We start from the raw sequence: 15102 nt of genomic DNA on the forward strand, positions 1-15102 counted from the left end.
AGGCAGGGCTGTACTGGAAGCACACAGATTCTTCTCTCTTCCTACTCTCACACACACAGCTCTAAATTGGCACCTTCTACCTCCATTATGTTACATAGGTCCCTGTGATCCTGTTTTGGAGTCAAGGATTTTCCAGTGTTGCTTTGACATGAGATATCATGAAAACAGTATTGTTTTGTCTTTCACACAACTAGGGAAAAGTGGACAATTAACACAAAGCAGGTTCTTGTCTTCAAGGAAGAAAAAAGTCAGTTGTACACTCAGCTCATACTTCAGTGGTAGCTTCACGTTGGGCTGCATGATGCCTGTCTTCTGGAAGCTACAATACAGTAGGAACATAAGATGTAATTATGCAAATAGTTACAAAATGAGGCAGCACATATGACACGCCATTTGGTAGAAATATTAATAGTAGATACTATAGAAATTCAGGGGAGGGAGAGAGCACTTCCAGTTGGAGTGTTTCTTATGCTGATAACTTGGTTTGAGCAAAGGAGGATGTAGCTGCGGTGACCACGGGAATGCTCGTTTCCTTACCTCTCGGGTGTTGGCTGTTTCTATCCCTTCCTATCTCTGTATTCTCTCCCTTCCTACAGACCCTGTTGCTGCCTAAAAGCTTTCTCCCCTTAGGCCCAGTTATCAGTTTTCATCTTTTTCAAGTGCTGGTCCAAAGTATTTATAAGGTGTTTTACTGCCAGTAACAAGGAGTAAGGGAAGAATAAGACATGGTTTTGGTGCAGACTCAGGAACGTTGTTCCCTATGATAGAAATAGCCCTGTTGATAGCAGCAAGAGGGAGGGAAAATGAAGAGGAGACTCCTCTTCTTGCCTCAGTTCCTGTGAAGATCCATAAACGTGTGTCCCACTCATGCACCCTGCGTCCTCACACCTGCTCATCTCCTGGAGACTCGGTTCTGCGCACCATCCTGTCCCCACTGCCCCTTGCCCCCACTGACTCCTTTGCCCTTGAACCCTGCTCCAGCTCTGAATCCCCTGGCTCTTTGCAGTCTTGCCCTTTTTTAAGTCATCAGAGTCGTCCCTGTAATGAAGAACTGGAGGTGTGTTACTAGCTCCAGGCTCTCAGCAGCCCACAGTGTGCACTTGATGTCTCTTGTGGAATCCTGAATCCATTCATGGGGTTGCCTGTGACAGATTGCTCACATCTAATGTTTGACTCGTGTATTACTGTTAGTACTCTATGTCTGGAAGGTTTGTTTCTAAGAGAAACTGTTTCAAGTTTTAAACGGTGAGTTATTCCAAGTCAAGAGCCACCTATATTGGCACTGAACTTGTAGTCAGAAGATTATAGAGTTCGTATTGTAGCTTTCCCAGTTACAAGACATGTGTGACCACGTGTGTGATTACTGGGACTCTTGGCCAAGGTTCTCTGCACAGACTGTAGAGGTAACGGTTCTCTCTCAAATGTGGTTGGGGAGTGGTGGTTAAATGGGAATGTATGTGAAAGGCTATAATAAAATGTAAAATCATATATCAAAGGATGTGGCATTATGGTGTTAATAATCACTGTATTAGGTAAAAGAAATTCCTGTCCTCTAGGAACTCATTGTCTAGTATGTAAGACAGATATGAACAGTTATTAAGTTGGTGCATAAGTGATTGAGCTTTAAAAGGTTAATAATTACAAAAACTGCAATTACTTTTGCACCAACCTAATACATTTAGAGTATGTGATAAATCCTCGGGCAGAAATACATACAGGTGATCAGAGGCATGAAGAGGAGCAGCTGTAATCTGGAAATGGATGGATAGAGAAAACTGGAGGGGGGAGTTCCTGATCTGAGTCTTAAAGACTAAGGAAGAACAAACCTGGTAAGGAAGAAGAAGGAGGGCAGATCATCCCACGTTGCAGGAGTGGCATGGGACAATATGGTACATTCAGAAAGCTGCAAATGTGGCTGCAAGGATGACCGAAGCATAAACTGTCTACCTGCAGTGCTTACTTTGATTATCGAGACCACTTACCTAACTCTAAAGACGCAGTGTTACTGTGCTGTAGCTAACAACTCTGGAAACAGACTTGGTCTGAAACCTGGTTGGACCATTTACTAATCGGTTATATCTAATTAAGAACTTCACCTTCATAAACTTTTAGGTTCAATATAATGATACAGGTACCTACTTCAAAGGGTTGTTGCAAGGATTATTTGAAATGATGTTTGCAAATCTCCTGGTGTTTAATAAACAACATTATAAACGTTAGCAGCAGTTTTCGTTGCTCTTCTGGAAGTTCTTAAAGTTACCTTTTCCCTCTCAGTATCCTGTTACCTACTGTTCTAGGCCGTTCAGCAATGTTTTAAACACCAATTCTGTTTGTTATAATGGAATCATAGAAACAGAATTTGAATGAATTTTAAAGATTATCTAAATCAATTTCATTATTTTGTGTGTGAAGAAACGGAGTCACAGTTAAATAACCTGGCTGTGATGTCGGCTGTGATGTCAGTGAGTTAGTGGTACAGCGGGGACTAGAATCAGGCCTTTTTCCTTTCCAGACGTCTTTCTATTGGTCTTGGAATACATTGCCCCGAATCACTCAGAGACATGAACCTATAGCGTTGGCCACAAGTTATTGCGGAAACAGTGTAAGTCAACAATGTATTTCAGTAGCTTTGGCATTTTTGTAGCTTTGCAGGTAGGGAAATTTGTTTGTAAAAGGAATACCATATCCTCTGCCTACCCTCTGGTGGAAGTGCTATTTAACAGCAGCCCATGTGAAAGAGCAGTGAGACAGGCAGTAAGGAACCGGATAAATCTTAAACTGAGTGACTTGATGCCATCAAGAACTACTTCTACAGATGTCTGTTTATTTGGGTCTCCTTGCTAAAATGTGAGAATAGATTTTCATACTAGTTATTTACACATGTTCTACTTCATTTGTTCTAGAGGATACAACACATAATTTGTTGAACACATTTTGTGTACTAAGTGCTATGGATGGAATGGTGAGCAAGAAGCTTATGCTTTAGTGGAATAAACAGATGTTGAAATAGTATATTATACAAATAAATAATTATGTACTAATTAAATGCTATGCATAAAAAGTACAAAATGATTTCTGATCATATAGCAATGTTTGGGAAGGTTCCCCTGAGGAATCAAAGTTTTGACTGAGATATGAAGACCCAATAAAATAAATAGGTGAAGATGAATCACAGGGATTGAGAAAAGGGTCTCATACTGAGGAAACAGCATGTGCGAAGGCCCGGAGCAAGGACACAGTGTATGTGGAGCAGAAAAAGCTAATACGAAATACAAGTCCTGGTCGTGAGAAGAGAAGTGAAAGTATTTGTGTTTAGTAGGCATCACTGAAGAAAACACAGCACAAGAAGTGAACGGCCCCCTAAAGTAAACTGTGTGCTCATATTAGAATTTTGTTGTTTTAAAGATTCATTGCAAAGAAAATTACGTTAGAACCACAGTGATCTATTTACTAGGTAGAGTAATACTATGTACTCTTGTTTTTTGTTTTTGTTTTTCCTTTTAGTTTTAGGTGTACAAAACAACACAGTGATTAGACATTTATATATCTCACAAAGTGATAACCCCAATAAGTCTTATTACCCACCTGACACTGTACATAGTTATGAGAATATTATTGACTATATTCCCTATGCTGTACTATATATTGCTGTGACTGTTTTTAAAATTATAGTTGACATTCAGTATTATTTTATATTAGTTTCAGGTGTATTGCATAGTGCTTAGACAGCCACACAATTTGTGAAGTGATCCCGCGATAAGTCCAGCACCCATCTGACACCACACACAGTTTCTACAGTATCATTGACTATACGGCTCATACTGCGCCCCACATCACGGTGGCTCCTGCAGATACTTCCCAACCCCTTCATCTTTGTCACCCCGTCCTCTAGCCCCCTGCCATCTAGGAACTATTAGTTTGTTGACTGTATATATGGGTCTATTTGTTTTGTTTGTTTATTTTGTACTTTAGATTCCACATATAAGTGAAATCATATGGTATTTGTCTTTCTCAGTCTGACTTACTTCACTTAGCATAATACTAACCCTCGAGATCCATCCATGTTGTCGCAAATGGTGAGGTTTCATTCTTTTTTTTTTTTTTCTTTTTTAAAGATTTTATTGGGGAAGGGGAACAGGACTTTATTGGGGGAACAGTGTGAACTTCCAGGACTTTTTTTCAAGTCAAGTTGTTGTCCTTTCAATCTTAGTTGTGGAGGGCGCAGCTCAGCTCCAGGTCCAGTTGCTGTTGCTAGTTGCAGGGGTCGCAGCCCACCATCCCTTGAGGGAGTCGAACCGGCAACCTTGTGGTTGAGAGGATGCGCTCCAACCAACTGAGCCATCGGGAAGGCAGCTCAGCTCAAGGTGCTGTGTTCAATCTTAGTTGCAGGGGGTGGAGCCCACCATCCCTTGCGGGACTCGAGGAGTTGAACTGGCAACCTTGTGGTTGAGAGCCCACTGGCCCATGCAGTAATTGAACCGGCAGCTTTCAGAGTTAGGAGCATGGAGCTCTAACCGCCTGGGCCACCGGGCTGGTCCCGAGGTTTCATTCTTTTTGATGGCAGAGTAATAGATACTCTTTTCCATTTCATTTTACTTTCTTTCTATCCTGGCCCATTGGGAATTGAGGGAATATTTTGATGAGCCTGAGTGTTTACATCAGGGACTTTTGCTGTTGATCAGTTGAACAGCCTAGAAATGACAGAGAGAATCTTATCCTGTTTTCTTGGCTGAGGTTTTTGTGTGGGTGTGTGAGGTGCAGCTGCACTGTCGGTTTCTTGGCAGCCAAGACAGGGCCAGTTCTGAATGGAGTTCATCTTGAATAGGAAGAAATTTAAAAGTAAAAAGACTACTTTGACTGTATTAATTTCAGTGGAAAGCAGCCAGGGCCTGAACCTTTAGCTGATATTTTGTTTGGCTAAATGGATACAGCAGCCTCAGGCACATGTCCAAGCTTATGGTGGAACACATGAAGGAGTGAATGTAAAAAGTAGTCAAAGCTTTGTCTCAGTATAAAATTATCAGTTATCATATGTAATTTTAAAGTGAATTTTTGTTAATTTTTAATTAATGATTGAAGATTTTTCACTAAAGAACTCAGTGAAAAAGGTAGATTGTAAAAAATTGGTTTTGCAAAAGTGAATTCATAATTTTCTGCAGTTTATCAGAAAGATCTTTTCTCAGATTTATTTTTACCCAGATGGATTCCCAGGTCTGGTTTGATTGCTCACTTGTTTTCTTCACTTTCTTTAACCTTTTTTGTGGTATATAGGTGCTTCGTTTCCCCAAACCCTCGAATTAAATGAAGATATTATGGAGCTCTTCATTTTTCAAGCACACTTGTATCCTTACCTTTGGATAAACTGTCATTGTCCTTCATACTCTTCAAGCAGAAGAGTCTGAGTTGTTTCTCATGTTTAACTGCTTGTTTATATCTCTGCTGTTGTTTAATATTATTGCTCTCAGAGTAGCATAGAGTAAGGTCCTAAGATCAGTTGGCCTGGGTTCATATCCAGTCTTGCTACTATCTTGGTCCTACTAACTTCTCAGTTTCTCATCTCCAAAATGGAGATAATCATGTTGGTGCCGACGGTTTTCTTGTTGTTGGGTTTTTGTTTGTTTGTTTGTTTAAGGCTTAAAGGGAAAAAAAATGCATATGAAGGGCTTAACTCAAAATCTGTCCAGGAGAAGAGATGTTAGCTATCATTTTCTCATGCTGTAGACAGAGCCAGTCCCCTAGAATCCGTTAATAGCTGTATCTTCACTCTTCTGGGAGGTTTCATTCAGTCTGAAGACCATCTGTATGCTGATGACTCCCGGTTTATATCTCTATTCCAAATGTCACTCTTTACTAAGTTCCAGGTCTGTATACCTGACTGCTCCTGTATATCTATACTTAAATATCTAATAAATTCTTCCAACGTAACATGTCTAAAAAGAGAACTTCGGATCTTTGTCACCTGCCCTTTCTTGCCTCCCCAGTCTATTCCTCCCCCTTCTTTCCTATCTCAGTGAATGACACCTCCCTCTGTAGTTCATCAGCCCATCTAGCAGCATTATCCCTAGACTACGTGTGTCCTGAGTCTGATCACGTGTCACCAGATTCCCCAGCAGCACCACAGTACAGGGCTTGGACAGTTACGTAAAGAAGAGTCTTCTTCTTTTTGTTTCCAGTCTTGTCTCCTATAATGCATTCTCCACATTTTGAAGATTTTAGAAACAGAGATTACTTTTCCCTACCTCCTCCTTACTGAAATTAGAAAAATACTGAGAATTTTTGAAAATCTCCTAGGACCCCTCTGACTGCTTTCTTCTTATGTCTCAAATACATCTAGTTCATTCCTATCTTAAGGCCTTTTTTACATTAGCTTTTCCCTCCGTTTGGGATATTTTTCTCCAGATTGTCACAGTGTTGGCTTCTTGCAATTTTTAGGTCTCAGTTTAGGTAACAGGTCCTCACGGAGGCTTACCCTGGCATCTTTCCTTTCTTTCTTGAGAGTTATCAGTACCTGAAATTTCTGACCCCCCTTTTTTCTTTTTTTTATAGATTGCCCCTCCCCACTCTCAAAATAATTTAAGTTCCTTCGGGGCAAGGACTTCATTAATCTTGTTTACTACCATATTCTCAGTGCTTAAAATGGAACCTGATACTCAGAGGGTTTACAGTATTATGTGGGTGGATGGCTAAATGAAAGGATGGTAAGTTTTCTACAACCAGGGATATAATGGGTTATTTTATCCTGTACAAACTTCGCATAGATGCTTATTTTAGAATTAACCATGCTAATAATATTTTGTCTCTCTTAGGTGTTTTCTCTGTTCTAGATTATAAGCCTGTAAGGGTACGAGGTTTGTCTCCATTGTTTTTAGTTTCTCACAGAATGCTAAGTACCATTTTAGTACTTACTGTTGATTGAATCGAATTGAAAAATTCAATCTAACATTTTTAGTTCCTCTGAATGTATAGTAATTATATCTCTCTATATCTATATATATCTGTATGTGTGTATACATATAGATAGATATAATTTATATATAAGTTCTGAAAAGCAGATTTGTATAAAATATGCTTTCCCTTTTTATCTCTTGTAGTTCATAATTGGACCCTTGAGGACACGCTTCAGTGGTTGCTAGAATTTGTTGAACTACCCCAATATGAGAAGAATTTTAGAGACAATAATGTCAAAGGGACAACACTTCCCAGGTGAGTCTTTATTATCCAAATGTAGTCATTCCACTCATGGAGAATTATTTTTCAATGCCAAATCTACAAGTTACTTCTGTAGCTAAGAGCTCAAAGGAAATATTATATATATGTATGTGTGTGTATATATATATATGTATGTATATGTATATATATATATACACATATACATATATGTGTATGTATACATATATATGTATATGTGTGTGTGTATATATATATATATATATATATATATATATATATATATATATATGTATCTCCATTCTTTAATTTTTTTAAGGTATGAATTTACAAGTTTCAGTCACTTTTTCTTCTCAAAATAATCAGGCCCTTTAAAATATTTATACCCAAGGAAAGTAATTTTGAGAATTAGAAGGTGGGCCAGCTATATCTTTTTTAGATAACATCAGAGGGCCCACCTCTGACCACCTTGTAAATATAGCAAAAAACATTCGTTTGATACAGTCCAACTTTATGAAAAGAGCTATTTGAATGGATTAACTTACAGATCCTTCTTAATGGGTAGTCTTTTAATAACAACAATAACCACTTAATATTAGTGGCCGTAAATTAAACCTCAAAAAAATGAAGTTTAATAAACAAAATGTAAACAATACTAATCATTTTAAATGATATATTACATAGAGGTACTCTGCATTATCTCATTTAAGCTTCATGATTAACATGAAGTGTTAGCTCCATTTTACAGATTAAAAAAAGAAGTCAGAAACAAGTTAAGTATTTTGCCCAAGGCAGTGTTTGAACCCAGGCAGATCTGATACTAGAGTTTAGGATGCTGATTTGTTCTTTAGATGTCTGGAGTTAATTGTTACTAGTTTTTTAAATTATATTTTCTATATCTTCATTAGTTAACCTAAATAATCTTTAGATTTAAGTGTTAAAATTGGCAGTGATTTGCTACCAGAACTTGACCCTTGCAAGATCACTCATGTTCCTCTCCTCTCTGGATTGTTTAGTATATCAAAAAAGACTCTAATCCCCTTTTTACTGTCTAATTATATGTGATGAAATGCTCATTGTATTTCTAATCAATTTGCTTACATATCCTATTTAAACAAGTGGCTTTCGTTGCTTTGAAGTTTGTATTTCGGATCAAGTTGAAAGTTTTCATATTTCCGTAAATGTGATCTGAACAGCAACATCAGTATTTCTGATTTTACTGCACACATGACTATAGTGATGAAATTATGGGGCTAAGAATCAATTCAACAAATACGTATTGAGTGTCTTTTATGTTCATGGTGCAAATAGCTTCTGGAAAGAAGTAAAAATTAAATAAGATAGAGTTCTTGCCTTTAAATAAGACAGGTTCCTAAGTTAAAACTGAACAGGATAGTGGAGCATTAAAATGGGATTAGGGTTTTTCGAGTTAACGCATGTTACCTTGGTCATGAGGAACCCATAGTATTTTTCTTATGTTGTCTTTTGGGAAGTTTCTTTATATAACAACAACATGAAATGAACAGCCTGCTCTATGTTTTGGCAATAAATGTTGTAGCCACTTTTGATTAAGGAAAGGTTATCAGAGATACCTCAAATTCTGGTAGAATTGTTGAGATAATATCACACAGTTAATCAAGGTCAAGTTTTAAAAATAGTGAACATGTTCCTACAGAAGAAAAGTTATAAATGTAGAAGTATTCAGGTCAGCCCCCTGGAGCCTTTTTGAGTGGTAGAGAAAAGAAAACTGGAATACCCTTCATCAAGCCTCTCTACATGGTAATGCAATTAGTGAGTCAATTTAAAGGAGCAATTATCAATGAACTTAAACAACAATGTAAGTTACAGAGTTTTTTTGTGGGGTAATTTTAGATATAAGAATGTATAAGACAAAGTTTTACACATTCCGGATGTACACATGCTTAAAACAATTCATTATGTTTCCAAATTTCTGTGACATTAAAATATTGTTACCTCTGGAATAGGTAGCCCAGATTCTGTGAGTTTTGTATTAGTTGCGATGGTTATCGGAAGCCTTTTACTGTATTTTCTATACTCTGTAATTCTTATTAGCAGAGCGTATAAAGGCTCTCTTCACCTGATACATGCCTCCTCATTCCTTTCAGACCTGTGTGAACTTCCCTGACATCCTCACCCACTCAGGTAGAATCACTTCCACCTCTGGGCTCCTGTTGAACTTTGCATAAAATTCTGTTATATAGTTTCCTTTTTACTACATCTCATTGTCTTTCTTAAATTTAGTCTGTTGATAGTGTGGCTATGAATTTATTCATGCATCCATCCATGCATTCCTTCATCTATTATACAGACATTTATCAAGCATCTACTTTTGCCAAACACCGTGCTAGGTGTGGGGATGCAGAGATAAGAGTTTTTGCCTTCAGGGTATTTGATGAGTGTCCTGTTAAAGGAGTGACTAGAGCGTCATGTGAGGTACTTGTGGAGAAGATGAAGGAAGGCATTTTGTAAAAAGAAAGTTAGAGTTCTTTACTTTCTAAAGCTTTATAGGAGTTCCTGTAACTTCTCTGTACTCAGAGGTGCCCTAAATAAAATGTAGTGGTTCAGATAGAGTCATTGGAATCATACATACTTGAGTTTGAATCTCTGCCTTTTTACTAATTATGTAACTTGGGCAAGTTACTCAATCTCTTACTACCTTAGTTTCTTCATCTATAAAATGGGAATTTTATATATATTAATAGGTGTTTTTTATTTTATTTTAATTAAGCCCTTGACACAGGATCCGGCACATAGTACATGCTTGTTTTTATTGTCATTGTTATTAACAGTTATATTATTATTGTTAGACTTGTGTTATTAAGATCTTTATTAGCATCATACTTGGTTGTTAAGGAATCTTAGTTGACTACTGGGTTACTTGGATTTGAAGTCTAAAACAAAGTGACTTTGTTTCCTTATTTTACCTGTGCCTTTGGCCTCTTACATGCTTTCTTCATTGCTAATAAAATGGTTCAGTATTTCTTATTACATAAATCCTTCAATTTACTCCCCCAACCAGTGATGACTTCTTACTTTCCACTTATGACTTTGGTGGACTTTGTTTAACTGTTAAATAGTTTAAACATGATAATGTAAAGATGGGGACTTTATAGATACTTTCAAAGAAAAGCAACATGATCTAAATTGAGAAATATTTTTTAAAGTCAGCTATTGATGTTAAGTAAATTACTTACAATTTTCTTGTTCTTTGTGAAATGATAGTAAAATGTCAAAGGTAATTATAATTATATAAAATATTTTGAATTTTATAAATTTTTAAATCATAGTAAGTTATAGCATAAAATAACCTTAGAAAACAAAAATATCAATCTAGCAACGAAATTATTAATATACCGGAGTGTTTGTACAGCTGTGTTTTCACTGACAAGGTTTTTGATACATGTAATAAACTATTCTGTCACACATGGAAGAACTCTTACAGTAACCATCACTAATATGTAAAGTATTAAATATGTTGCTCAAATATTTAAATTTACATACTAGAAATATTTGCATTTAATATGTTTGTATTTTTTCAATGAACAGGATAGCAGTGCATGAAACTTCCTTTATGATCTCTCAGTTGAAAATCAGCGACCGGAGTCACAGACAAAAACTTCAGCTCAAGGCACTGGATGTGGTTTTGTTTGGACCTCTAACACGTTAGTATTCTCCCTCCCAGAGTACGATGCAAAAAAGATTAATCACATCATATTTGTTATCTAAAGAAAGAAAAAGTAAGAAAGGTAGTAGCCCACTAAGAAGAATCATCTATTAGGTGTAAAAGAAATGTAATACTTCTTAAGAGATTTATAGAGTGAATTTTTTTGGAGGGCGGGGGATATTGGGGAAGTGTGTTTCTCCAAGGCCCATCAGCTCCAAGTCATCATCCTTCAGTCTAGTTGTGGAGGGCGCAGCTCAGCTCCAAGTCCAGTTGCTGTTTTCATTCTTTAGTTGCAGGGGCGCAGCCCACCATCCCATGCGGGAATTGAACCGGCAACCTTGTTGTTGAAAGCTCATGCTCTAACCAACTGAGCCATCCGGCCTCCCCTATAGAGTGAAATTTTTTGTCCTTGAAATATAGACTGTGAAATTTTCAGAGTTGGTTACTGATGTAAAAAGTTGCATAAATTATGTTAGTTGATAATTTAGAATTAAATTTCTAGATTTGAATTTCTGGATCTTTATAGCAGTTTGGTTTTTTGTTTGTTTGCTTTTTGCAAATATCTTTTTCCATTCGGTTGGTTGCCTCTTTGTTTTGTTGATGGTTTCTTTTTTTAAAATTAAATTTATTGGGGTGACAGATTAGTAAAATTATATAGGTTTCAAGTGCACAATTCTATATAATACATTGTCTGTATATTGTATTGTGTGTTCACCACCCAAAGTCAATTCTCCTTCCATCACCTTATATTGGAACCCCTTTACTCTCTTCTACCACCCTCCTCTCCCCTTACCTTCTAATAACCACTAAACTGTTGTCTGTGAGTTTTTGTTTGTTTGTTGCTTTCAGTTTTATGTCCCACATACAAGTGAAAGCATATGGTTCTTGACTTTTTCTGTCTGACTTATTTCTCTTAGCACGATTATCTCAAGATCCAGCCATGTTGTTGCAAATGGCAGTATTTCAGTTTTTCTTATGGCTGAGTAATATTTCATTGCATATATGTACCACATCTTCTTTATCCAGACATCTGTCGAAGGACATTTAGGTTGTTTTCATGTCTTGGCTACCATTAATAATGCTGCAATGAATATAGGGGTACATATATCTTTCCAGATGAATGTTTTCAAATTTTAGGGTTAGATACCCAGAAGAGGGATTGCTGGGTCATATGGTAGTTCTGTTCTTAATTTTCTGAGGAACCTCCATACTGTTTTCCATAGTGGCTATACCCGTTTACATACCCACCAGCAGTATTTGAGGGTTCCTTTTTCTCCAGATCCTCTCAAGACTTGTTATTACTTGTCTTATTAATGATAATAGCCATTCTAACAGGTGTAAGGTGGTATCTCATTGTGGTTTTGATTTGCATTTCCCTAATAGCTGGTAAGGTTGAGCATCTTTTCATGTATCTGTTGTCCATATGTCTTCTTGGGAGAAGGGTCTGTTCAGGTCCTCTGCCCATTTTTTAATTGGATTGTTTGGTTTTTGTTGTTGAATTGTATGAGTTCTTTATATATTTTTGATATTAGCCCCTTATCATAGGTATTGTTTGCAAATATCTTCTCCCATTTGGTTGGTTGCCTTTTTGTTTTGTTGATGGTTTCTTTTGCTGTGCAGAAACCTTTTAGTTTGATATAGTCTCATTCATTTAGTTTTGTTTTTACTTCCCTTGCCTTTGGGGTCAAATTCATAAAATCTGAAGACCAAGGACCATAAGTTTACTATCTATATTTTCTTCTATGTATTTTATTGTTTCAGGTCTTCTAAATATTCAGGTCTTTGATCCATTTTGAGCTACTTTTTGTATAGGGTAATCAACAGCAGTCTAGTTTCATTTTTTTGCATGTGGCTTTCCAATTTCCCTGGCACCATTTATTGAAGAGGCTTTCTTTTCTCCATTGAGTGTTTTTGGCTCCTTTTTCAAAAATTGTCTGCCTATATATATGTGGATTTATTTCTGGGTTCTGAATTCTGTTCCATTGGTCTGTGTATCTGTTTTTCTGCCAATACCATGCTGTTTTGATTATTATCCCTTTGTAGTATAAATTGAAGTCAGGGAGTGTGATACCTCCATCTTTGTTCTTTTTTCTCAGGATTGTTTTGACTGTTCGGGGTCTTTTGTGATTACATATAGATCTAATGAATTTTTGTAGTATTTCTTTAAATAGTGCCATTGGGATTTTGATGTGAATTGCATTAAACCTGTATATTGCTTTGGGTTATGTGGCCATTTTAACTATGTTGATTCTTCCAGTCCGTGACATGGAATATCTTTCCATATTTTTGTGTCGTCTTCAATTTATTTTAATGTACTTTACAGTGTATAGGTCCTTCACATAATTTGTTATGTTTATTCCTAGGTATTTTATTCCTTTTTGCAATTGCAAAAGGAATTTTTTCCCTGAAATTTCATTTTTAGTATATAGGAATGCAGTGGATTTTTTGTACATTGATTTTGTATCCTACAACTTTACTGTATTTGTTTATTGTTTCTAATAGATTTTTGGTGCAATCTCTATAGAGTTTTCTATGTCAAGAATCTTTTTGTCTGTGAAAAGTAACAATTTGACTTCATTCCCAATTTTGATGCCTTTTATTTCTGTCTCTTGCCTGGTTGCTCTGGCTAGGACTTCCAATACTATGCTGAATAACAGTGGTGAAATTATTTGATTGGTGATTTCTGTGTTTTGTGTCGCTGAAGACAGTTGGCCCTGGCTCTTTACTCCTTACTTGGAAACAGTGCTGGGGGTTACTGTCTAGGGGCCATCCTGTCTAGTTTTCCTTATCTGAGAGGAAAAGCTTTCAGTTTTTCAGTATTAAGTGTGATGTTAGCTAACAGTTTGTAGTATGTGGCCCTTATTATGTTGAGGTACATTCCTTCTGTATCCATTTTATTAAGTATTTTAATCATAACTGGATTTTGTATCTTGTCAAATACTTTTTCTGCATCTATTGATATGACCATACGATTTTTATTTTTTATTTTGTTTATGTGGTGTATCGCATTGATTGATTTGCATATGTTGAACCATCCTTGTGCCCATGGAATGAACCCCTCTCGATTGTGATTTATAATCTTTTTCATGTGTAATATTACTAGTAGATTGCTAGTAGATTTGGTAGTATTTTGTTCAGGATTTTTGCATCTGTATTCATCAGAGATACTGGTCTATAGTTTTCTTTTTTTGTGTTATCCTTACCAAGTTTTGGTATCAGGATAACGTTGTCCTCATAAAATGAGTTAGGGAGTATTGCTTCTTCTTCAAATAATTTGAAGAGTTTGAGAAGGACAGTATTAAATCATCTTTGAATGTTTGGTAGAATTCACTAGTGAAGCCATCTGGTTCTAGACTTTTGCTTTTAGGGAGGTTTTTGATTATTGTTTCAATTTCCTTGCTGTTGATCAGTCTTTATATTTTCCAATTGTTCGTGATTCACTCTAGGAAGGTCATACTCGTATGTTTCTTAAAACTTGTCCATTTTTTCTAGGACATTGAATTTGGTGGCATATAGTCTTTCATAGTATTCTTTTATGGTCTTTTGTATTTCTTTGGTCTCCATCATAACTTCTCCACTTTTCATTTCTGATTTTGTTGGTGTCTTTTCTCTTTTTTCCTTAGTGGGTCTAGCCAGAGGTTTGTCAACTGTATTAATCTTTTCAAAGAACCAGCTCTTTATTACATTAATTTTTCTGTTATCTTTTCTCTATTTCTTTTAATTTCGCTCTAATTTTTATTATTTGCTTCCTTCTGTTGACTTTGGGTTTTATTTGTTCTTTTTTCTAGTTCTTTACTATGAAATTTTGGTTGTTTATTTGGGATTTTTCTTGTTTCTTGAGGTAGGTCTGTAATGCACTTTTGCAGTTTTAATGTTATTATTATAGCTGGATGTTCATTGAAGAATGCCTTTAAAAATGGTACAGTTTAACCATCTTCATGGCATAAAGTTAGAGCCTAACTCGATTTCATTAATCACCAAGAAAATAATTTTTTAGATACAGATCAAAAGCAAAGACCCCACTTTGAAACTTTATATAAAGTGACAGACTATCCTGGCAGAACCACAAGGTATAGAATGTTATTTGATTATTCTTTATATTGTTTTGAAGAACAGTTAAGAAATTGCTCTGTCATATTTGGCAAGAAAATAAACCTGTCTTTCTTTAATTTGACAATACTTTTTCTCAGAAGGAAAGTTTAATATATTTACTTCATTTAATTTCAAATTTCAGAAAGCTGTGGGAAAAA

The 15102-nt window shown here is 36.2% G+C and overlaps 1 protein-coding gene across 3 annotated transcripts in view; it reads left to right on the forward strand.

The window, feature by feature from the left end:
* STIM2 (stromal interaction molecule 2) overlaps positions 1 to 15102 on the forward strand; it is a 143364-nt gene that overhangs the window by 106199 nt on the left and 22063 nt on the right. For all 3 annotated transcript variants that reach the window (XM_074322148.1, XM_019743898.2, XM_019743897.2), the window contains exons 4-5: positions 7092 to 7203; positions 10735 to 10850. In XM_074322148.1, the coding sequence (XP_074178249.1) occupies positions 7092 to 7203; positions 10735 to 10850 (228 nt within the window). The remainder of the gene's footprint in view (positions 1 to 7091; positions 7204 to 10734; positions 10851 to 15102) is intronic.

This window comes from Rhinolophus sinicus, linkage group LG02 (genome assembly GCF_036562045.2).
Source record: "Rhinolophus sinicus isolate RSC01 linkage group LG02, ASM3656204v1, whole genome shotgun sequence".
In the NCBI taxonomy this organism is placed as follows: domain Eukaryota; kingdom Metazoa; phylum Chordata; class Mammalia; order Chiroptera; family Rhinolophidae; genus Rhinolophus; species Rhinolophus sinicus.